Source organism: Acanthaster planci, linkage group LG03 (genome assembly GCF_054643075.1).
Source record: "Acanthaster planci isolate LZ-2023a linkage group LG03, COTS_SCS, whole genome shotgun sequence".
NCBI classification, from domain to species: Eukaryota; Metazoa; Echinodermata; class Asteroidea; order Valvatida; family Acanthasteridae; genus Acanthaster; species Acanthaster planci.
In genome coordinates, this window is record NC_141779.1 from 25061223 (window position 1) to 25085997 (window position 24775).

Below are 24775 nucleotides of genomic sequence, written 5' to 3' on the forward strand. Positions count from 1 at the left end.
TAGTGTCAATCAGTCCTGACAACAGTAAAAGAGTACTGGTTTGTTTACAAGTACATCGGTGTACCAAGTAAACTGATTACACGTTTCTCACCTTTTTATGAAGTTTGCCTGAGCCAGTTACATGTACTTGGGTCTTCATGTTAACCAAACAACAGTTGCAGTCACAAGCGTTCCAAATTGTTGTGCTACTGTTGTGATTCCAGAAAGTATTTACATTACGATGATCAATGTACGGCAGCAAGAAACTTGTTGGTTGTTAAATGATCAAAGTGTGTTATGGATCTAAAGTTATTGGAATTCTATGCCATGGCATCACTGGTAGAGCTCTGATCAATCATCACCAAGCACAATTCAATACACACTTCACATTCCCTCCAAACTCTCAGCTCGGCCCTGAAGTTTTTCAACTTGGCATTATGGGTAATCAACTGATAATGAGACCTCTCTTGGGTATGACACAAAGAGATGACAATCTTGCGGTGGGGGGAGGGAGAGATCAGGCTGTACAATCCATTTGTCGACAGTAATAATTTATCGAGTAGATTGGCCAATTAAAGTAGGATGGATAAGTTGCTGGCTCGTGCCGTGAAATGACATGCAGACAGCCGTATCCCAAGAGCTTAAGGGAAGCCCCAGAGCGGTGATGCAAGATTTGTAGTGGCTAGAGTACATGTACAGTATGCATGGTGCAGCTCTAGTTGTTATTGTTTAGCTCTACCATAAACACATACACAAGATCTTGTTGGGAGCGTCTTTGTGGATGTGTAAGCAGTGTGAGTGGGGGTAGTTGGTCGGCTGGTCGACCATGTGACATTTCATACATTGTGTTACTTCCTTCACTAAGTGACATAAGGGATGTGCTTGTTTTGTAGCTGGGAAATTGCTGGAATGAGTTACCAGTGCGACAAATGTAGGTATAGCTTTTTCTTGTTATCGGTTGCATGGATGGAGACACTTTCTTGTAAAATATTCGTAGAACCTGTTTTGATTTGCATTACTATTGGCTGCACACTGTTTTTAAAGTTACCAGTAACTTGATTACACTTTTCTCTTTCATCAGTTGGTTTTGCACAACACTTACATGTACATTTACACTTGCAATTGAAGGTTTTTAGGAATCAGAATTTTTCTGTGAATGTATTCAACTCTAAGGAATTAATTTTGGTTTGATAAAAGGTGGAAGATTTTCATGTTGATGAGAACACCCATTTTCTCTTTTCTCACATGGAAACTTGCACTGATTTTGCACCAGTCTTGCACTGATTTTATACCTTCTTATATCTGAATTCTCTGCAAATTCATGGGAGAAATTGTTGGAAAAAGTTGTATGCAAAATTTGAATGCAGTTTCACCAACAAAAATTATCATGGACAACTGTTTATGCTGTACAAAGTACATACACTGTAACAGTACATGTCAGTTCCTTCCACATGTGCAAATTTTTTTTGTGTTGATACAGTGTACATGTAAGTAGTGCAAATGGCACTGTGGCACAGAGCAGTCCAAAGTAATGATCATGTACATCCACATGTACATGTATGTTACATTGTACATTGTGCATTGTGTACTAGTACATGTACATGGACTTTACGTACATGTACGTGTACGATGATGATGATGGTACAATGTGAATGCTCTTGAAAGTTGAAGTAAAGAAATAGTGGAAGACTTCAGAGGGTGCAAACTGGTTTCTAACAAAAATACTTCAAGAGGAAATAGGTTCTTTTCAGAGTGATCAGATTTTTTTGAGGGGGGGAGGGGGTTGTTTCTTTTTTGCATATCAAATGGCATTTGGAGTTTGTCTTGTTAGATGGTGATAGTTGTATGTGTACTTGATTGCAGTGTTAATCAAAAGTACATGACCAAAGTGTTCTGTGTATCCTGGGTGAGGTAATGGTTGAGTCTGTGTGGATTTTCTTTGCAGGTGCCTTCCACTGTGATGGGCTGAGAGCCTCGGACGTCCTTCCCATCCTGAGAGAGAAGATTGCTTATTGCTCAGGTATGTCTGCCAGCTTTTTGTCAAGGTGTACGTGTAGGTACATTCTGAGTGAACTTTGTTGTGTTGCCTGTGTGATTGTAGCAAGAATAACTAGGTTTTCTAAAATTCAAAACCAGATTTTGATGCAAGATACATGTAACTTAAAACATAATCTTGTGTCTTCGGTTTGTTGATATTTCATGAACATTTTGTTAATTTTTGTCAAACCCTCTGAGGAGATCCTGCGCCCTCCAAGGTCTTTGCAACTTTTTACCAAATGAACTGTTCGTTGTCATCAGGAGATTGAGGAGGCTAATCAAATGTTACAGCTTTTGTTGGCTGTTTCTCTTGGGAGATTAGTATCATAGGATGTTATTAACAGCTGATATTGATGCTTCAAAGTGCAAAGCCTAGCCATTCTATCAACTGTCATTGTGACAGTGAAGGGAAGTCAGTTAAAATACCCTTTCATTTTACTGTGCATTGAGAAAGAAATTAATACATGCACATGTAGGTTGATGTGTAATTTGAGCACTGTCTTCTGCAATAAAATGTTAAACTCTCGTCCTCCTGATGTCATCATTTAGGCCTAACACTTTAAGTTCTGATCCAGTCACAGATAAATAAAGCACTCAATTTGATTATAGCCTACGAAGATACATATACTTACTTATAAGAAAATGTAAGCTCCGCACAGCTAGTAGACCTATTGACTGATTGAAAATGCACATGTACATGTACATTCTCTTACCAACCTGGTTTGTCAGATTCGTTGAGGAAGATTCACATGCAACAACTGTTTGTTTTCCTTGTTCAGCTACCCCCGTACCACATGCACATAAGGCCATATGTTTTAACCATTTTGGCACAGTTTTAAAGAGGAAGGGTGTTTTTACTTGCATGTGTGCCAGTGGTACAGTGTAGGAAAGGCTGAATATTTTCTTAACATTGCAGCTTCCAAGTTGTGCATGATTAGGAAGGAAGAATGTTTATCCATGAATATAAAAACTAGTAGTAGTTTTCAAGTTAACGTGAAAATGGATCTGTTCAAAATTATGTTTAAAAGGTAATCATTAATGTAAGTGTACTGTACATGTACGGTATTGAGCAGTGGGATTATTGGTTCAAATCCTTGCCAAGATAATTTTATCTAACAAGCTGTGTGAAAATTTGAAAAAAAAAATTTATCAGCTAATTTAAAAGTTGTAAATGTCATGGGTTAGTCATAATGATTAAAATCTCCATCCTGATTTATTTTGATTTATATTGTAGGAGGAAGAGATAAACGAGGAGGACCCATCTTAACCTTTCCATCTAGACCTAGCTTGGAGAAAGTCAAACCAGAAGACCTACGCCGTGTCGTCTACTACCTCAGCACGATACCAAGGTGGGGTTAAACCTCAATAAGGTTTGAAAAACTAACCTTCATTATTTGGATTACTTTAGGAGGAGAATTATTGAGTTTCTTTTTAGGCTCGTTAACTTGCATTAGAATTTACAGAACTGGAAGAATAGCAGGTACATAGCAAGAGATTCTGTCCTTAAAGTCTCCTTTAGTACCACTCATATGAATTTACATGTAATGTTACCAAATGGGAATCTCATGCAGAATCTCATCTCCTTTAAAAAGAGTCATATGAATCACAGCTGAGAACTTATTGGAATCAGTCACCACTCAATTATGGTAGATCAGTTTGAAGAACACCTGTATGGCATTGCAGACATTGTCACTTGGAATTCTGGGTCAGTAAATGCTGGTTAATAGTTCAATCCATTTTTTTTAGAAGGAAAGATTATTTTAGAGATAAATACGTTTGAAATTCATTTAAAAAGGCATGACATATTTATTAGCAAACTTCGCCCAAACATACATGTAATAGAATTAATAGAGAAAATGATGAACGTCAAAAAGTGGTATGGCATAGACGGAGCTCCCCTCCACTGTACATGTGCAAGCTTTTGCCGATGCACACTGACATTAACACAGATGAAGAGCACTCAGCAAAGGGTCCCTGTTTTATTTCAAGATTGTCACGTAGGCCATTGCTGCCCGAGTTGATTAGAGGGTGGAATACTTGATCTCAGGATGAGATTGCATAGTTCATCTTATCACATTTGTAAAGATTTCTGAAGAGTATTTGTGTGGCAGTGTCAATAGATTCAACATGTGTAACAATGTATAACTTGGTACATTTCATTTCATTTTTTATTTTAGGAGGAATAGGCTGTTTGTGAGAAATGTGTTTCCTGAGCATTTTTCATCATGATGTGTGCATGTACACGTCCAAGTCATAAAGAACAGTTTATAACTTGGATTTTGGACCTGTACGTGTACATATCATGATGAAAAATTCTTCGAGTTAAAAGCTATACACACACACAGTTACTGGAGCACGGACATGTACCGTACCAGTTTACTGGAAAGTTTACAAAATGTAGTCCAACATTTGTCAAATATTTACACTAAGGACCTCAGCCAAGTTTTGGTTGTAAATGGAGAAAGAATTGAATACAAGTGTACGCAAAGGCTCTTGCACATAGTAAATGTACGTGTTTACATTCACAGCACTGTACAGTAAGGTTGAAGTGGGTAACAGTCAATAGGGATTTTTGAGAAAATTAATACACATTGTAGCAAGCATACATGTATGTAAATAAACAAAACACCCCCTCAATCCACTTAGGATTATTTACAAACCCACCTGTGCGCAGAAATGGTTATTTGAACAAGAATAATTACCAGAAGCAGGTCCCTAATCCATTAATTGCTACTCTGGACACACCAGAGGCCATCACAGCCACGGCAAGCATTTCACAGCTACTGCGGCCACAGATTTTTTCTTCTTTTTGAATGTCCATCGACGGCTGGCTAATGAAACCATGTAGCGGAGCGGAAAATAATCAATAATTCCAATTTTAATAATGAGTACCCAAGAATTAAAAATCATTACAGTCTGGTGGCTTGTGGAGTAATAGCATTTCTCTTCCTTGCAGACAGGGTGGTGCCAAGGGTTCTTGTTACTCCCAACCCCAGCCCAGTCTGGAGTACCATTTTTTCCATTAAATAGTGCTCTAGGAAGACTTCCCAGTATATGTACATGTACGTGTGGCGTTAGTAAAACCAGGGGAATTCCCATGATATACATGTACTGGGACGTGTACATGTATGGTCAGTACTTCAAATCTCAGTTCATGACTGTTGTTCATTGTATTATAACAGTTGTGTGTATGTGTACATACATGTACATGTATGTGCTCAAATATGGTGTCTTGTGGAGACCTGCATGTACATTTATGGCAAGCCAGTACAAGAGGCTGAAAAAGTCTTCACAAGGCAGTTCTAAAGATGTAAAGATCTCCACAAGGATTTCTGCACTAGACATCTGCACTAGTAAGCAGGAGGTCGTGGGTTCGAGTACCACCCGAGTAAGCTTGTGAGTTTTTTCCGTAAGCTGTCGGACAAGCACTGAGCATACAGTGCTTATTAATATACGTTGGGTAAGGGCAAAAACCTGTTATATATAATTACAATGAGCCACTGTGGCATTTCAAAATGCATGCTCAGCAATGAAGCCTTCATGTGCATGAGGTTGGCCTAACTGGTGTGATCATGTCACTTGCTGTATTCACCAATGGCCTTGCCCTTTTGAAGGCTCATCATGTAGGCCTACATTATACATGTACCGGTACATGCACCTGTACAATTAGCTCCTGAATCCTGATCATCTCGTTATGATCCTGTTGATGTTTTGTCCTTGTCTTCTAATGAATCTAGCCCACATGACTCAGTGGTAATGCCATATTACCAGAAGGGTCTGCTTTTCAGACTGCTTGGCCCACTGCCAGATACATGTAGATAATTGATATAATGCCTGGACATGTGTGTGTCCGGTATGTGCACGTGCAATGTACGAGCAAGAGCATAAAGCCATGAACCAAAAATGTGTGAGAACAAACTGAAATGATTGCACTTCTTAAACAGAACACAGCTCTTACAATATTCTTGATTCCCACTTTGCAGAATTTGAATTATGGACAGGTACTGGTATCTGCAGAAATAAAACTTTTCTGAGTTTTTGTGAAGATGCATCACTTTTTTTCACTCAGTGTTTCAATGTAGAGGGGCTGTTGTACGTAACTTTCACAAATATTGAAACAAGTTAATTGTGGCCAAAGAGCAATTTTTGTTGTACATGTGGATGTTAATTTGTCTCATTTCAGCGATATATGCAGGTACATTTTCTTTTACGAGAACAATTTGAAATAAACCATACCAGAGACTCATCAATTTTTCATGGCGTTGACTGATGCTCTCATTCAGGGAGCTGACCTGTGCAGGTCAAAGTAAGGGAAAGAATCCTGAATTTGTTCATCAAAGAGTGAACTTATGTTGTCGCATAGTATGCACAGTTGCTAGGCTTCATGGAATTCTAAATTTGGCTTGACATTTGCAGGCAGTGCTTGAAATAATGGATACTTAAAATGCCTTCGTACAGTATTCCTAAAGCATGTCCATGTTGGAAGAGCAGAGATGCAGTGTACATTCATATACATGCACATTGTACCATGACATACAGTGTACATGTACAATAACGCATACATTATACAGCATCTATCAGTTTGTGTACTCGTTACTTTCAGGAAATGGTTCTCATTGAACACTGTGGCTATTTGTGTGTGTGTTGCATCTGCTGCATAGAATGGATTGAAGTGGTGAAAGTATCCTGTCCCTATTTACGTGTTGGACTGGTACATATTCATGTACATCATTTGGGGTACTTTTTGTCAATTTCAAAATATTTCTTATGTTCATACCGGTACCTGTACTTCTAAATTTTATAACAATACAAAGACATACATGTACATGTATACTTCTGCAGTTATGTTACCTGGATTTTAAAACTGCATGTACATTGTTGATGTTTTTTCTGTCCCATTTTACGAGTCATTTCTGCCATATCTGTATTCTTCATACTGAGTACTCAGTGACTGAGATTAACAAGGCCAGTGTTGCACTGTAAGCTTTTGACCTACTGGTATTATGGGCACTGCTTGCTCATCCAAAGTTTGCGGATATCTTGTGTGATAACACTTCATGTACCCAGTACACGTGTAAATATATATCTCACCCCTCTGGATACATTGTACTACTTGTTGCTTCCTGTTCTTTCTTCTTCATGCAGTGATGAGGCAAGAAATCTTGGCTTCAGTGTTATCATTGATATGAGAGGATCCACCTGGAGTATTATCAAACCAGTCCTCAAGGTCTTGCAGGTACATGTACATACTTGTAGATGCGTGTGATAGATGGATCATAGATTGGTTGCTCTCTTTAGTCTAAGCATTTTGAGGTTAAAGAGGGTAAATATAATAAAAAGTTGTTATCGAAAATGCTGTTAGATATGGACAACGGGATCTCTTTAAAATGAAGTGTAATTTTAGAATGTGATTGAAAGACACACCAGTAAAAAGTAAAAAAGAATCTAACCACGTTTCTGAAGCATCTCTGCGTGTGGATTTTCGATTCGTTAATGTCAGCTTTGCCAGGATCTACAAGTTTAAAATATTTGAGTGACAATAAACCTGAAAAAGAAAGCTCTTGTTTTCAAAGCTTACCTATTGTTTGCCTCCCATGCATGTTCATTATGTAGGCCTGTTGATTTACAGACATTTAGAGCTAAGCCACATGTTTTAGTCACCAGGGCAATGGAGGAAGGAAGGAAGGAAGGAATGAGGCAGCATATACCTCTCTCATTATGATCTCAATGTGCAGACCTGGCACAGTTCATCAGTCTACTGAATGTGTGCCACACGTGCCGTGGTTGATGAATGACAGACTTCACCAACTCTGTCATTGGGAACAGAAGAGGCAAAGGACAGTTTGATGTCTGATAATTAGGCAGGAGGGTCCAAAGGGGTGGAGAATGATGATGGTGCAGAGTTATTGACCATAAGCAAATGTTTCTCTGTAGACATGGATGATTAAAAACCTAGGTCACGGTAAAATGTTCAATAAACTACATGTAATTTGTAAAAATAAGAGAGTTCATCAAATTGGACCACAATTAAATGATAGATACACTTTTGAAAGAAGTACCAAAATGAATTAGACTTTATAATACAAACATGTTGGTATGAATTATGGGCAATACCACAGAATGTTTGATTGAACATTTTCATGTGACATGTTCTTTGCAAGAAGTATCAAAATCCAGTTACAGACCTGTACACATACATGTACATGTACATGTATGTTGAATATTTACCAAAGAATCAAATACCAAAACTACCAGCAGCAGGAATACCAGCTGACTGAAATTTGGAAGGTACATGTATTTTCCTGTATTTTGTAAGTGTTGTACATTTCTGTACCTACTCTAATATGCCTTTCTGGGTATTGGAAGGAGTAACAACCCTAAATAACCACGGGCATCTGCCAGAATTGGGCCATAATTCACCATTGCCATTCACTCCAGGCATGCTTCAGGACACCTTAGTCCATGAATTATTTCAATTGATCTGTATAGCAACCTTCCAAGGCCCATTGAACACATCTTCACATCCAGGTACTGTACATCTACCATGTGTATGTATGTCTGTACCCCAACAGGCAAGGTACATGAATCCACTGTAATTGATTTCTGACCTCCTTGTTCTACCCACAGTTGAACCCAAACCCCTTATGGGTGATTTATAACCATCTCAGATACCCTCTGTACTCAAGGCATCAATTTCTGACTTTTAAAACAAACACCCCAACTTTTTCTTCTCTGACAAATGTCTCAGGCAGTTTGTATGCATGTACTTCTTCATACATGTACATGCTTGTACATATAGGTTATAGGAAACCAGACCTTATGTAAATACATGTACATACATGTATTGGGTAAGTCACCATGGAGGAATAAGTACGGTACCAGCCACATGTACAATGTACTGTAGATTTTCCTGATTGTCAGGTACATGTATATGTACGTGTACAATTTACAATGTGTCATACTCAGACCATTAAGTCGCACAGCTAGCATTCAAATCCCGATGCATAGTGTTGTGCAATATGGGTTGAGATATTGTCAGATGATTTTCACGTAGTTCATAGAAGATGATACTGATTTTGCTTGACATGTAAAATAAGTGTGTTGACATGCATGTATATGTATCTTATTGTCACTAGATAGTTCTGCTCTGAACACTCAGTTGAATTAAGATGTAAGTGATGGTTTAGAATTTCCATATATTGATACAGTTTATGATTGCATTGACTTTGCCTGAAAACCCACATGTACATGTCAGTACTACTGATTGGTTGAATTGGCCTCGCCAAGATTGTGTACACAAGAAATGTACATGGAAATTTAATTTGATGTCACTTGGAGGCAGGTCTGTTGTGCAATGTGAAATACCATTATTTATAAGTTCAGAAGTGATGCTGAAAAAAGGAATTGAAGAATCTGGTTCATAAGTCTAGTTTCTTGTGTTCTCATGTGAATCTGTTTCAGGAATGCATACCTGACCACTTCCTCAAAGTTCACATTATCAAACCGGAGAAGTTTTGGCAGAAGCACAGGACCAGTCTCGGCAGCTCCAAACTCAAATTTGAAGTAAGTTACCAAGGCATATTTCTTCATCTAGGATGTCAAATTGATGGGTGAATATACTGGTCTGGGAGATACCGGTGCTTTTACAACTTATCAGGTGATAATGGTTAGCGCCACGATCAACAGGCTGCTCCCATAGCTCCCAAAAAGATCTACGTTCCTGAGCTTTTCCAAGAGGTAGTTACCCCTGAGGTGCATGCAAATCATAGTTCCCAACACTGGTGACAACTCTGGATTACTCTGGAGAATACTGGATATCCTGCTTTTCCTGTTTTTGAAGGTTTTTTCAAGCAAACTGCCAATTCAGGAGTGCCTTGCAACCATGATATTGTGGCGGGACAACTGACACCTTTTTGTGGCGGACCAGCAGACTGGCCTGATCGGAGATAGAATTGACCTGGCCTACCCCACAAATATATTTATTAACCTTACGCAAGAATGAGCGGCTATCCTGACGCAAGGGGGGATATCAGTTAACGAACGGTGGACTATGCCTTAGGGGCTGTTCGTTTGGTGGAAGTTTACCACCGCTCTGTGATTAGGTAATTGATCTCAATGTCAATAAAGATTACAATTAATGTCAATACAAGTGATACAGGACTGACTAAATCTCACGGTGACCAGTGATTTCTAAGGCAATTATATGATTGGTTTATTCAATGTCAGTGCTCAGTTATCCGTTATATACAACAGCAATTAATTATATACAAAATTGTCCTCAGAGGGAGGTAGTCCTACGTGGTCAACTGCACCACGAACGTGATTAATAAGCCTTATCCTTAACCTACACCAGAATAACCCTCACGGTGATCAGGGTAAACCTCACAGCGATCAGGGTAACCCTCACAATAACCAGGTAACCCTCACAGTGATCAGGGTAACCCTCACAATAACCAGGTAACCCTCACAGTGATCAGGGTAACCCTCAAGTCTAAATAAATAATCTACTGATGGCTTATAACTGATAAGTCTTGACCATACAAGCAATTACAATCTTCGTAACTGTACAACACAACAGGGTACACTTAACAAGAATAATCTATACTGCCTTACAAAGCAACACAGTTCCCAAACTGCAACAAGGTTTAAGGTGACTTAAATAACCCTCACCCACTTCAAGTTATTATGAAATAACACAGGTAAGTTGATTAAGAAGGCGATTATAATAGTCCTCACCAGACTCTAACGGAAACCTGCACCCAGTAAACCTCAACGAGGAAAGCAAGCTCCCAGACCAGGACCGCAACCAACCGTCGCTATGCCAACAAGCATGGAACAACGGCACACAATCCTTCTAGTCTAAGCTTCGCTAATTCCCCAATTAACTGGTTCGCTCGGGTTCCCTAACCCTATAATCTACCACTTCTTAAATAAACGAGACTGTCTAACGATTCCCAATCTTCAAAGAGATCTGATATAATCGGCAGCTCCGGCAACTGAGAACAAGCACCACACTAACCGATCGCACCAGGTACACTTGAGGTAGATCCCCAACCACCAGCGGTCGTACGTCAGATTTACTCTCGAAACACAACACAACTCCACAGAGCTCTGGTTAGCACTCTGCCATCTTGAGAAGTCCCGGCAACCCACGCAGCCAGCGCCCAGACCTAAGGTAATGCGCGCCTCTGATTGGTTGCCGCGCGCATGTTTAATGCATGATTAAGACGCTCCTGAATTATTAATGACCCAGACTAAACACAAGTCTGCGCAGCTACCCTGTTTCGCCACAATATACAGCAGGAGCGTCTTGATGAGCCTGTCATGGACTGTGCACAATAGCCAAACACAATACAACATAGATAGGCTTGGTTTGTGCAAACGCAGGACCAGACGGGGAACAAGGGCAGAAAAAAGTGCCACAAGATCAAAATGTCCGTTGTTTGAAAACCGTGTGTATGGAAACCGTGTTAAACCTGCAGCACCAACGGACCTGAAGCCTGCCAGCTCGGGCTGTGAGGCACTAATATCTGCCCCCACATCTGTGACCATTAGAACATTCAATGTTCAAACTCTCAAAAAAGCAGACTAATTGGATGAGCTGACCAAGCTCTGTAAAACTCAAAACTATGACATAATTGGGATTCAGGAACATTGCAGGGTTTTGGACATGCCTTCCGTGTCCATTGACGTTGGATGTGGCTGGAAAGCATGTCTTGCGACTGCCCTTGCAGGGGGCCACAGGGGTGTGGATTTCCTATTCTCGCCCAGAGTCAATCGAACTGTACTATATGTAGAATCAATACACCATCGAATAATCGCAACAACTGTTCAACTGAATAAGAAGCGCTTGCACCTGATAAACTGCCAGATGCCAACCACCTGTGCTGGTGACATCACTGAGACCAACGATTGTATCGACATCATCAGGGGGTACCTGGCCTCAAAACCACACCGTGACGTAATAGCATTTGTCTGTGATTTAAACACTGATCTCCCACTGGATGGTTTAACAGTGAAGAACAGCTACCAACATCAAGCCGTCACAGACTTTGTCGTTAGCAGCGACCTAGTGGCATGTAATGGTGTCATGCAACAGCGCCGTTTCATGGAAACAAAACTGTCGGTTAGACTACATCTTTGTAAATATGAAACAGACACGTTTGATACGCAAGGTATGCAACATCAAACCACGATGCGTTCACTCAGATTACACTCTTCTAACATGCACACTCAGTCTTAGACTGTGGAGGCCGACGTAACACGTACAGAAAGATCATCCACTGCATTGATCTGCACTGAGAACGCCCCCCATACGACAGCGTTTATTGACAAAATTTTCTGAAAGCTTGATCGAAGACCAGGCTACACAGCCTACCGGTATGTTGAATCAGTTAGACACATTGCAGCCAAAGTTCTACCCAGGTGTTGCCCCACACGGAGAGTATGTTTATGGGATGCAGACCCAGAGGTACCTGTAGAACAAGCCAGATGTCAACTCAGTGCTGCTTCCCAGACAAATCCAAATTCAAATCACCAATAATGGGAGGTGAACGTCGAAAACACATATGCACAACGGAGGGAGGAGCTTATACATCAAATAACCAATGAGATTTCTCAACACTATGAGGCAGGACGAAGCCAAGTGATCTGTCAAGCTATTGGTAAGATCACCGGCAGAAAAGTGTGACCCACTGCCATCGTCGCTGCTGAGTCCATAGAAGACAAGTTATTGAAAATAGCTGGCTACTTTCATGGGCTCTTGAATATTCGGCCCCTTGAACTGGATCTATCGCCACCTAGACCACTGCCGTTGGCAAGGAAGCTGAGCTTGATGATAACCTTCGTGGATTTCTCCAAGGCTTTCGATTTTGTCGACTGTTGGGCTCTTAGAGAAATTCTGTCATTTTACAGCATACTCAAAACCTTCGTCGACGCAATGATATCTCTACACCAACACAGCCGCATGTGTGCGTACATACTCGGGCTGTACCAATGAGTTTAACACAACATCCGGTGTACTCCAAGGAGATACACTGGCACCCTACATTTGTACTTGTTTGTCATCGTCATGGACTACATCTTGGGCATTTCACTCACCCTCGAAGAGGGTACACTGTGAGAAGACATCTATCAGCGACGGACTGCTGTAAAGATTCCCATACTAGCATATGCCGATGATGCTTCGCTAATGTCTGATGATGCGGAGGCAGCACAATGCCAGCTACATTGTTTCGAGACAGCATCAGCCAAAGTGGGCCAATGACTCAATGCCAGCAAGATAAAGGTCATGTACGTCGGAGACACTCCACATTCTATCATCCGCACAACAATCAATGTCACCCATACGGTCTGCAAGGACTTTTGCTACCTTGGCTGCAACGTGGCAGATAGTAGAAGCGCCATCCAATGGCGTCAACAGTTGGCCTGGATCGCTGCCCAAAAACGATTTGCGATGGAGCAGCATGTGATAGTGTCAAAAAGCAGCTCTTTAAATCAACAGTCGAGACAGTTCTGCTCTACAGGTGCGACGCCCTGGCGATCGCTGAAACCATGGCCAGGCGTCTTGACGCTTCGCATGGTGCCCTCATGCGCTACTGCCTCAGTGTGTATTTCCCGGTTTGGCTGTCTTCAACCAACCTGTACGCTCGCACACGGGTAGCACCTGCCACCAGCACCCTGCTATGAAAACGTCTTCGCCTGATCGGCCACACTTTTCGAAGACCGGAGGTGCCTTTGGCCATCTTCTTGGACCCACATAACCAACCATCAAAACCTTTTCGCCAAAGATGACCTTCACACCATTGGCCTTCAACACAACAAGGCCATTCATGCTGCCCAGAATCGAGCTTGGTGGCTGAAGCTTATCACAACATTGATATAACTTTGGTCACAACACCTCAAGTCACAGGAGCTTGAGTAGTGTCAACTAGTCAGGTAAACTGAGATTGAATTCAGGCGTAGCAATGCTTACATGGCAGTGGTAATCCTGTCTGATCTCATTTGAATTAATTATTTGTATGATTTAAACTTTTTCATTGATCAGTTTAGCCAGTGCAAACTAAGGTAATAAAAATAGAACTGTTTTGGATTGCAAGACTTCTAAAGTTTACTTTAAAAACAAATAAAGATGTTAACAAGAAAGTTGAGTACCAAATTTATTAAAACCTTGAATTTGAATAACTGTTTTATGTGTTTATTCAAGTTCGTGTACATGTATCTTTCTGTGTGTTCCTTTTTTCTACAGACCAGCATGATATCCCTGGAACACCTACATGAGGTCATTGACCCCTCACAACTCACCCCAGAATTGGATGGTACCCTGACTTATGAACATGAAGAATGGATTCAACTCAGAATGGTTAGTACAAGTCTTCTTCTTATAGTGTAGTTCTTGTGTTTCTGATTTAAGGGCCAGTCTAAATCTTCAGCCTCTTTCATAAATTCTGGTACCCTGTTGCATGAACTTGCATTATCTTCCATTATCTTGTGCATAGGTAATCTGACTTGCAGTCATGAGTAAATTTGAACAGAAACTTTAGTTAAATTTAGTTCGATGAACACTCAACAGTTGACAATTGGTTGTATTGATCTAGTCAACTCCTTTGGACATTCCAGCCGAGTTTAGCTCTGTTTATTGTCAAGCTCCGTAGAGAGCCAGGGTATCTGTATGACAATGATCACATTATGTGACTTTGTAGGCACAAGGTGTGCTAAGAAAAAGTACCTGGTTCATCAATGGTTTTTGAGCAAATGTGTTTCATCTTGGTCATAGGTCCTAGAACATGTAGTTTTATTGATTAAATAAATCTCTAACCAGTGGCGTTTCTAGGACCATTCTCCTTGGAGGAGGGGCTTATTTTGTGGAGGTGGTAGTCCTTGGATGTGGTTGTACTGGTATTTGTCGTTTTAAACATTGTAAAGATCATTTTGGTTGTCTCCAAATTCTGAATTCGTGTGCACAATAGGGCACAGGCTTCAGGGAAGGTCCCCTTACCTTTCTCCTTCCAGTACCTCCCTAAATTCTGAATAGGTGTGCACAATGGGGCACAGGCTTCAGGGAAGGTCCCCTTACCTTTCTCCTTCCAGTGCCTCCCCAAATTCTGAATTGGTGTGCACAATGGGGCACAGGCTTCAGGGAAGGTCCCCTTACCTTTCTCCTTCCAGTGCCTCCCCAAATTCTGAATTGGTGTGCACAATGGGGCACAGGCTTCAGGGAAGGTCCCCTTACCTTTTCCTTCCAGTGCCTCCCCAAATTCTGAATTGGTGTGCACAATGGGGCACAGGCTTCAGGGAGGATCCCCTTACTTTTCTCTTTCCAGTGCCTCCCCAAATTCTGAATTGGTGTGCACAATGGGGCACAGGCTGCAGGAAAGGTCCCCTTACCTTTCTCCTCCCAGTGCCTCCCCAAATTCTGAATAGGTGCACACAATGGGGCACAGGTTTCAGGGAAGGTCCCCTTACCTTTCGCCTTCTAGTGCCTCCCCAAATTCTGAATAGGTTTGCACAATGGGGCACAGGCTGCAGGAAAGGTCCCCTTACCTTTCTCCTTCCAGTGCCTCCCCAAATTCTGAATTGGTGTGCACAATGGGGCACAGGTTTCAGGGAAGGTCCCCTTACCTTTCGCCTTCTAGTGCCTCCCCAAATTCTGAATAGGTGTGCACAATGGGGCACAGGTTTCAGGGAAGGTCCCCTTACCTTTCTCTTTCCAGTGCCTCCCCAAATTCTGAATTGGTGTGCACAATGGGGCACAGGCTTCAGGGAAGGTCCCCTTACTTTTCTCTTTCCAGTGCCTCCCCAAATTCTGAATAGGTGTGCACAATGGGGCACAGGCTTCAGGGAGGATCCCCTTACTTTTCTCGTTCCAGTGCCTCCCCAAATTCTGAATTGGTGTGCACAATGGGGCACAGGCTTCAGGGAAGGTCCCCTTACCTTTCTCCTTCCAGTGCCTCCCCAAATTCTGAATTGGTGTGCACAATGGGGCACAGGCTTCAGGGAAGGTCCCCTTACCTTTCTCCTTCAGGGCCTCCCCAAATTCTGAATTGGTTTGCACAATGGGGCACAGGCTTCAGGGAAGGTCCCCTTACCTTTCTCCTTCCAGTGCCTCCCCAAATTCTGAATTGGTGTGCACAATGTGGCACAGGCTTCAGGGAAGGTCCCCTTACCTTTTGCCTTCCAGTGCCTCCCCAAATTCTGAATTGGTGTGCACAATGGGGCACAGGCTGCAGGAAAGGTCCCCTTACTTTTCTCTTTCCAGTGCCTCCCCAAATTCTGAATAGGTGTGCACTATGGGGCACAGGCTTCAGGGAAGATCCCCTTGCTTTTGTCTTTCCAGTGCCTCTCCAAATTCTGAATAGGTTTGCACAATGGGGCACAGGCTTCAGGGAAGGTCCCCTTACCTTTCTCCTTCCAGTGCCTCCCCAAATTCTGAATTGGTGTGCACAATGGGGCACAGGCTTCATGGGGGATCCCCTTACTTTTCTCTTTCCAGTGCCTCCCCAAATTCTGAATAGGTGTGCACAATGGGGCACAGGCTTCAGGGAGGATCCCCTTACTTTTCTCGTTCCAGTGCCTCCCCAAATTCTGAATTGGTGTGCACAATGGGGCACAGGCTTCAGGAAAGGTCCCCTTAATCTTTTGCCTTCCAGTGCCTCCCCAAATTCTGAATTGGTGTGCACAATGGGGCACAGGCTTCAGGGAGGATCCCCTTACCTTTCTCTTTCCAGTGCCTCCCCGAATTCTGAATTGGTGTGCACAATGTGGCACAGGCTTCAGGGAAGGTCCCCTTACCTTTCTCCTTCCAGTGCCTCCCCAAATTCTGAATTGGTGTGCACAATGGGGCACAGGCTTCAGGGAAGGTCCCCTTACCTTTCTCCTTCCAGTGCCTCCCCAAATTCTGAATTGGTGTGCACAATGGGGCACAGGCTTCAGGGAAGGTCCCCTTACCTTTTCCTTCCAGTGCCTCCCCAAATTCTGAATTGGTGTGCACAATGGGGCACAGGCTTCAGGGAGGATCCCCTTACTTTTCTCTTTCCAGTGCCTCCCCAAATTCTGAATTGGTGTGCACAATGGGGCACAGGCTGCAGGAAAGGGCCCCTTACTTTTCTCCTCCCAGTGCCTCCCCAAATTCTGAATAGGTGCACACAATGGGGCACAGGTTTCAGGGAAGGTCCCCTTACCTTTCACCTTCTAGTGCCTCCCCAAATTCTGAATAGGTTTGCACAATGGGGCACAGGCTGCAGGAAAGGTCCCCTTACCTTTCTCCTTCCAGTGCCTCCCCAAATTCTGAATAGGTGTGCACAATGGGGCACAGGTTTCAGGGAAGGTCCCCTTACCTTTCGCCTTCTAGTGCCTCCCCAAATTCTGAATAGGTGTGCACAATGGGGCACAGGTTTCAGGGAAGGTCCCCTTACCTTTCTCTTTCCAGTGCCTCCCCAAATTCTGAATAGGTGTGCACAATGGGGCACAGGCTTCAGGGAGGATCCCCTTACTTTTCTCTTTCCAGTGCCTCCCCAAATTCTGAATTGGTGTGCACAATGGGGCACAGGCTTCAGGGAAGGTCCCCTTACCTTTTTCTTTCCAGTGCCTCCCCAAATTCTGAATTGGTGTGCACAATGTGGCACAGGCTTCAGGGAAGGTCCCCTTACCTTTCTCCTTCCAGTGCCTCCCCAAATTCTGAATTGGTGTGCACAATGGGGCACAGGCTTCAGGGAAGGTCCCCTTACCTTTCTCCTTCCAGTGCCTCCCCAAATTCTGAATTGGTGTGCACAATGGGGCACAGGCTTCAGGGAGGATCCCCTTACTTTTCTCTTTCCAGTGCCTCCCCAAATTCTGAATTGGTGTGCACAATGGGGCACAGGTTTCAGGGAGGGTCCCCTTTGTCCTTCCAGTGCCTCCCAGTGGACTGACTTATTAAGCCCTGCCCCATGTTGCTCTGACCAATGACTGTGGTGATTTATGTCCACATGCTTTTTTAAAACCCAACATACATGTACATTCAGGCACATATGACACATGCAGCTGGATCACGCAGATTGGCATGTTAATTGATCATGTACATGTATGTAATGGATGGGACTAGTACAGTCCATTACACCAGTTCTTCTAATCCTTTCTTGTCTTGTGCTCCTTAGGCTGTAGAGGATTTCCTAACCAAAGCCTCGGAGCTCATGCATCGCCAAGACCACCTAAAGCGGGAGATGAACTGCACTAACTTTGCCATGACCATAGACGGCGCCCAGCAGCAAATTGAGGAGCACACGCACCTGCGGGAACAGGTGCTGGAGATACCGGTGGAGCAGATCAACCAGGATGGACAGAGGCTGCTTAGGAGGTACATGTACATGTAGGTCAGGATGACATTCAGTCCACACAGGGGTCCTTCCTGGATGGTCAGGCTTGTATGATTGATGGTTATCTTATGTCAAAATGCATGCATGTTGGATGACTTTGCTGAGGGTACAGGTAAATATTCAGTCAGACAATATTGGTGATTATTGTGTCCTTAAGGTGGCCACTCACAACAGTCAGTATACTTCAGGCACACGGGCGTCCAAATATTAGTTCATACACGTACTTGTATGTAGTCCACAATTGATCATTTTGGTTGATCACTCAAAGACATGCCCAACAGTTGCCCTGTACATGTGAATGGATCATACCAGCAAATCACTGTTGGATAGTTTATTGATACTGAAGCTTTTTAACCACTTCGTGCCGAGGTGCCCAGTACTGGGTACCTTGGGTTTGTACGCATAGCCTGGGTGCCCGAAATAAAAAAGAGTTGGACCTTGTAACAAAACACTGCACAATCTGGCCTCTTTTTACAAGGCGGAAGGCCTGGCTGAAATACTCGGGCTTCGATAGATGTTGTCTGTCAGATTAGAGTAACCACTAGACACTTGATGGGGTTTAGGTGGGTTTTTGCAAACCGAAGATATTGAAAAATTGCCTGGTGTTAAACTGCATTTCCAAAGGCACCCGGCAGCAATTGGTTAAATTTAATTTTGCATTAAAATGTAAAGTTTCAGTTTTTTTGCTGTAAATTTCAAACTGATGAAATTATGGGTATAGAGTAATTTCAAGTCTAGCCTCTTGAGTTCCAACAAGTGTCCCTCAGCAGTTCTTACATAAAGCCAGTAACTTGATATTTAGTCTTCTAATAAATGCTACTGCGATTCCACTGTTAATGCCTTTTTTTGATTTCTGAATGACTTTAGAATTTGCAGTGGTTTCAATGGAGATGAGTCTACAACCACAGACTCAGGCTACTGCGGCAGCTCACATGGTAGTTTCACCAGTATGTCTAGCATTGCAGCTAGCGCTGACTTCCATGGTGTGGTACCCCGTGTCAATCGCATGATGGACAGTGTGACAGCAACCAGGCAACAGCTTCACCAACTCTGGCAGATCAGAAAGCTGAAGCTGGAGCAGTGTTTGGAACTCAGACTATTTGAACAGGATGTTCAGAAGGTAGCTGACCATATCTGTTGTGAGAAAAAAAAATCTGTCCACTTTTTGATTTGCACTTTCAGGACATTCAGATAAGTATCAAATTAGCACATGGCTTTGAATTTCCAAATCTTTCACTGACCGTCGTGGTTTTTAAAAATGATTTTAATTGCTTCAGGACTATAGAGCAGTCATCTGAACTGGGCATTATGTCCCCATTTGATTCAGCACAAAGTATTACCATTTGGATATTGCATGATGTTTGAATTTTGGAAACTTGATCATGAGAAGCTTCCTATCCTTCAAGGTCGGTGATAAAGCAGTAAAACTTTGGTTGGAATACTGAAATGGGACCTTGGATTACTTTGTTCTTACAAATTAAATCAAGATAACAAACTAGCCCCTGCTGAGAGGATCTGTAAAAGAACCTAGAATCCCAGTTTGCAAATGTCTCAGTTTTTGAATTATAAATCAAGTCATGTTATGCACTAAGTGTTTATAGAGGGCTGATGAGTTAACCACTTCCTGACGGGCGACCCGTTTTCAAGTACATAGGCTTTATGTGCAGAGCCGGGGAGCCCGGAACTTGGACAAAAGAGTTGGGCCTTATAACAAAAGACCGTGCTCAGCACAAAAGATTGAGTTGCTTGGCATTACCAACATTTTTTCACTCTCAATTATGGAGATAATCCAGCCTTGTTTTGAAACAGTATACCACGGTTTGAGGCATTTATAGAGCAAGCAGATTACCACCGGGGACAAAAGCTCTCCACCACACAGCACCGCTGCACGCTAATCTGGCCCCTATTTAAAAGAGGTCAGCAGAGCTCGATTTCGGGAACAAAAGAATCTTACATAACACCGCACAATCTGGGCTCTTTTTCCAAGGCTTGCAGGCCTGGCTGAAATATTCAGGAGTCAATGAATTTTACCTGTCAGCTTTAGAGTTGCGCCGAAAGAGTCCTTCATTTTGGTATAAACGGCCATTAAATGAAATGATGAATTTTTGAAGAACTTTGAAAACGGAAAATCTTGAAAATGAGTCGGCATCTTGTCTTGCTCAAGAAAACTCCACCCAGCAGCAAGTGGTTAAAGGAAATGTAGGCCTTGTCTCTCAGCAAGTAGGAGCTTTTTTTTTTGGTTGTACATCAGATGTTTGAATGGCTGGCCCACCAAAAGGAACTCTTCCTCCTCAATCACACCGAGATTGGCAGCAATTCACAGAGTGGGGAGGAGTTACAGGAGGAACATAACTTGTTTGCAACCCAAGCGATGGTGAGTTATGAATGTTTACTCCATGCAGACTGCATACAGCACAGGTCAGAATTTTAGCCGACACGCTAACACAATCAGTGAACCTGACACGCCATTCAATACACAATTTGCTGTTTTTACCGTGGACGATAAGCCTGACCCTGGACCTCATTACCTCAGCAGGGCTTGTGACCGCAGACTGCCAGGGTGACCGACAACATCTAGTGAACCACTGCACACGCAGGGCCGTCGCTCCAGCCAGCTTTGTGTATGCGTGTACATGTACATATGTACAATGTACACTGTATGACAGTTCACTGAATAAGTGAAATCACATACATGAACGTGTAGTGCCTGGCTGGCAAGATGACCGTCTTGAAGTATTGAAATTTGTATCACTATTACTGCCGTTTTCTTTTGTTTTGGATCACGAAACTTGTTCAGTCGGATTACATCTGGAAAATGTCAAATTTCAGTGAAACTGGCCAATAGTCCACCGTGTGTGTTTAGCTACTACAGACTTTTTTCCAAATGAAGTGTAAGCTTTGAATTTTCAACTCCCAGGATCGACTGGAGTGACAACGATGCTTTTCTTGCTGGTTCTGATGCTAGATCGGTTTTAAGCAATTCCCAATTGCATGAGAACTTTTCACAAATAAACAGTAACCACAAAAGAAATCCATTCCTCAGCCAGAACTGTAATAACAAGCTGAGTATTTCTTAATTTATGGAAATTCAGTTCATGTATCATAATTCCAGTAAATTAAAAAAAAATCAACTGAAATTGTGAAAATTTTAACTTGACTTTTTCATTTGCTGCCACGTGCCGCGACCGTGCCACGACAAAGCAATGAGAAAAATACCTCCCCAGCACTTTCATCCCAACCATCAATCATAAATTTAAACAAGTGTATTGCACGTTCATTTCGATACAGTGCCAACAAATGCAAAGCTACAGCTCTTACAAGTCACACGACATGCATATTTATGAAGTTCACATGGGTGCTACTTTGTCCATTGTGTGGAGCAGGTGCATGCACGTCGCTGGCACTAGTGCAGACCCGACTTCCTTTCATTTCAGTGTGATCTTTGTCGTTCAGTTTAGTCCTAATGTCGTCACAATCAGAGTGATTTTTTTAGGTAGGTTTTCCAGCTCAAAGGTTGAAAACTGATGGGAAAAAATCCCCACCTCACATCAAATTTGTATTCATGCTACTTTATTAAACACACTGAGCTCGAGTATGTATGCTAGAATCGCCGCCGTGGGGGCCGACTAAAATTTGACCGGCAAGATCAAATCCCATTTATATTTTGTGGATTTCTTACAAAATAGTTTTCTCTAATTTAGAAAATGTTTTGCTGTAAAATCTGCTAGTTATAATCGTCTCGGTTAAAAAATTGATTTCACGCTAGTGTATTTTCTGTGCCTGATTCAGAAGTTTTGGGAGCAATTCAGACATAAACCAAAAGTGTTGTCTGCATGGCACTTTCATCGATCCTGTATGGACACACAAAATGCTTTATCTTCAAAAATGATTTTGTGATGCTTGGTAAACTACTGATAGCATTTCCGTGGAATTTGAAGATAACTTAAGCTGCAGTCAAACTGAAAACTTTTCGTTGTGGGAAACTAGGAAAATGACTGCTCCGGTCAACAAAGGCCTGGCTGTTCTGGGTTTTGCATGTAGCGTGTGTATGTTTATACTCGGCAAATCGGATTGCAGTGTCGGCGTTCTCTGTTATGCTGAGGTCAGCGTGTTTTGTGTTTGCGGTTAACTCCTTTCGTATCTGTTTGACCCGATACACGCTGACACGCTAAGCGTGATAACGTGTCAGCTAAAATTCTGACCTGTACTGTAGTGAGTATCTTGTTTGTGATGAGGATTCCTCCTTCAACACTGAAGTGAGATGGCCATCAGGGGTCAGGTTGGTGAAGTCGTTCTTTCCTCGCCTTTCACCTCTGTGGCCCGGGTTCCATTCCCGGCTCGGCCCACATGTGGATTGGGTTTTCTGTTCCAACGTGATTCTGTGGGTTTTAAACTTTTACTCAAAAATTTCTTCTCTGGGGTTTTCCTCCCACCTCTAAAACTGTAACTGCTTCTCATTGTCTCCTCTCTATAGATGTAGGTGAATGTGGACCCTTTGGCAGCTGCCAGAAGCGCTCTTGGCTTCATTGAACAGTGCATTTGAACATATTTGTATGAAATTTGCGCTTTATAAATGAACAAAAAGGAATAAATTATTTTATTATTGTTTTCTCAGAGTTTTCCCAAAACCTACGGGAGCAGTTTTATGGGCTTTTCAGGAAAGGAATGTAGCCAACAGTCTTTGGCTTACTAGTGAAGACACCTTACGGATTTAATCTCTGAGATGAGAAAAGTTTCTTCATTTGTTTACACCTCTCAGGGTATGTACGTCCAGATCAACCAGATAGTTGGCATCGCCTCACGCCTGATGGAATCAGGACATTATGCAGCTGAACAAATTGAACGACTCACCCACAAGCTGGAGCAGAAGTGGCGTGCATTTGCTGTAGCCTTGGATGAGAGGAGTACCCTGCTGACTATGTCTGTAGCTTTCCATCAGAAAGTTGAAGAGGTTAGATCAACTGGTCATGTGGAACACCCTCAGGATTGTCAGATGTTGTATTCATGGGTGTCATAATGAATCTGAACCACCTTTCATTTGATTTCCCCCAAAATAAATGACCAAAATTCATCACTGGGCTGACCAGTGTGGTTATGTTGGTATCCTAGTGCATGTTAAACCCTGCATACTTAATACCACAGTCCCTGACCAATCTATACCAGTCGGGCCAACTCACCAGGCTATATTGGCATTAATGAGTAATCATGTGGTCTTCCCTTATTTGATCCTTGAGCCTGGCCAATCTGTAAGGCTGGGCTGACCCACTCTGGTTACATTGGTGACCCAATAAACATTGAACGTCCTGTTTTTGATTTCGCAGTTCTTGGCCAATCTGTATGGCTGGGCTGACCCACCCTGGTTACATTGGTGTCTTAGAGAATATTTACTCCTGCGTAGTTAATCCCACCTTCCACAGGCAGTCTGTACACTTTGGCCACCCACCTGGTTGTATTGATTTCAGTGAATAATAACCTTCCCTTCTTTGATCTCAAAGTACATGGCCAATCTCTTTGGCTGGGCTGAACAATGCCAAGAGGAGGATGAGATACCTACCGAGATACCAGAGCTAGAGGCCAAACTTCATCAACACCAGAAACTTTTTGAGACCATCAGCCAGTGCTACTCAGATGTGAGTACCCAAGGACGCAGGGTAGCATTACCCTCAGAATATAGAGTAGCCTTTAGTATAACTACAAAATACCTATTATGATACCCTGAAAAAGTGCACTGCACTGGTTACAAACACTTGAAAGGCTACGTCATACTTATTCATTGAAGGCAAAGCTGATTACTGAACATTATTAATTTAAGGTTCATAATGAAAAGTCGCTGTTGTTCAGACAAATTAGCTCACTTAATTCACCCTCCAGTATAAACAGGACAGAAGTGTCTTCAGTTGAATGTCATCAGTTGAGTTTCCAACTTTGACATACTAGGACTTAATTGAGCCTCAAAATTGAAATTGTCAGGGATTATTATAATCTTGAACAAAACATAAATAATCCATGATTGTGAGTGTGTGGAAACCATGAAAAGTGTATGAATTCAAGCACAAGAACCTACCATCATGTACATGTGATACATACATTATTGTGAATACAAATTTACTTGAACTAGAACGTGACATGAGTAATTGCTGAAGTTGCAAAGAGATACAGTACCGTCTCTCATTCTTTTGGCCTGATTCACAACTTGGCTATCCTGAGTTGAAAGCAAGCAGATTCCTGTAAAAAAGTTGTAGAGACTTCATAAATGTATGTCTGTGAGCCAAGATGATGTAAGCGGGTAACCACTCTTGTGCTCCAATGATTCCATAATATTTTTCAACCGGAGGCTATAAAAATCGCAAAATAGGTTTCTTTTCCTATCAAATTGTTCAGTAAATCACTTGGATGCATGGAATACG

The 24775-nt window shown here is 42.3% G+C and overlaps 1 protein-coding gene across 2 annotated transcripts in view; it reads left to right on the forward strand.

Annotated features, from left to right (window-relative positions):
- The window catches only part of LOC110981085 (kalirin-like), a 177909-nt gene that overhangs the window by 27510 nt on the left and 125624 nt on the right, over positions 1 to 24775 (forward strand). Inside the window, exons 1-11 of one of the 2 annotated variants that reach the window (XM_087134254.1) lie at positions 727 to 910; positions 1925 to 1999; positions 3251 to 3365; positions 7162 to 7252; positions 9478 to 9579; positions 14264 to 14377; positions 18150 to 18349; positions 19236 to 19488; positions 20620 to 20742; positions 23128 to 23319; positions 23864 to 23998. In XM_087134254.1, coding sequence (XP_086990380.1) covers positions 856 to 910; positions 1925 to 1999; positions 3251 to 3365; positions 7162 to 7252; positions 9478 to 9579; positions 14264 to 14377; positions 18150 to 18349; positions 19236 to 19488; positions 20620 to 20742; positions 23128 to 23319; positions 23864 to 23998 — 1455 coding nt within the window. In that variant the 5' untranslated portion in view covers positions 727 to 855. Of the gene's footprint in view, positions 1 to 726; positions 911 to 1924; positions 2000 to 3250; positions 3366 to 7161; positions 7253 to 9477; positions 9580 to 14263; positions 14378 to 18149; positions 18350 to 19235; positions 19489 to 20619; positions 20743 to 23127; positions 23320 to 23863; positions 23999 to 24775 lie in introns of those variants that run through there. The other variant, XM_022238308.2, reaches the window with a different exon arrangement.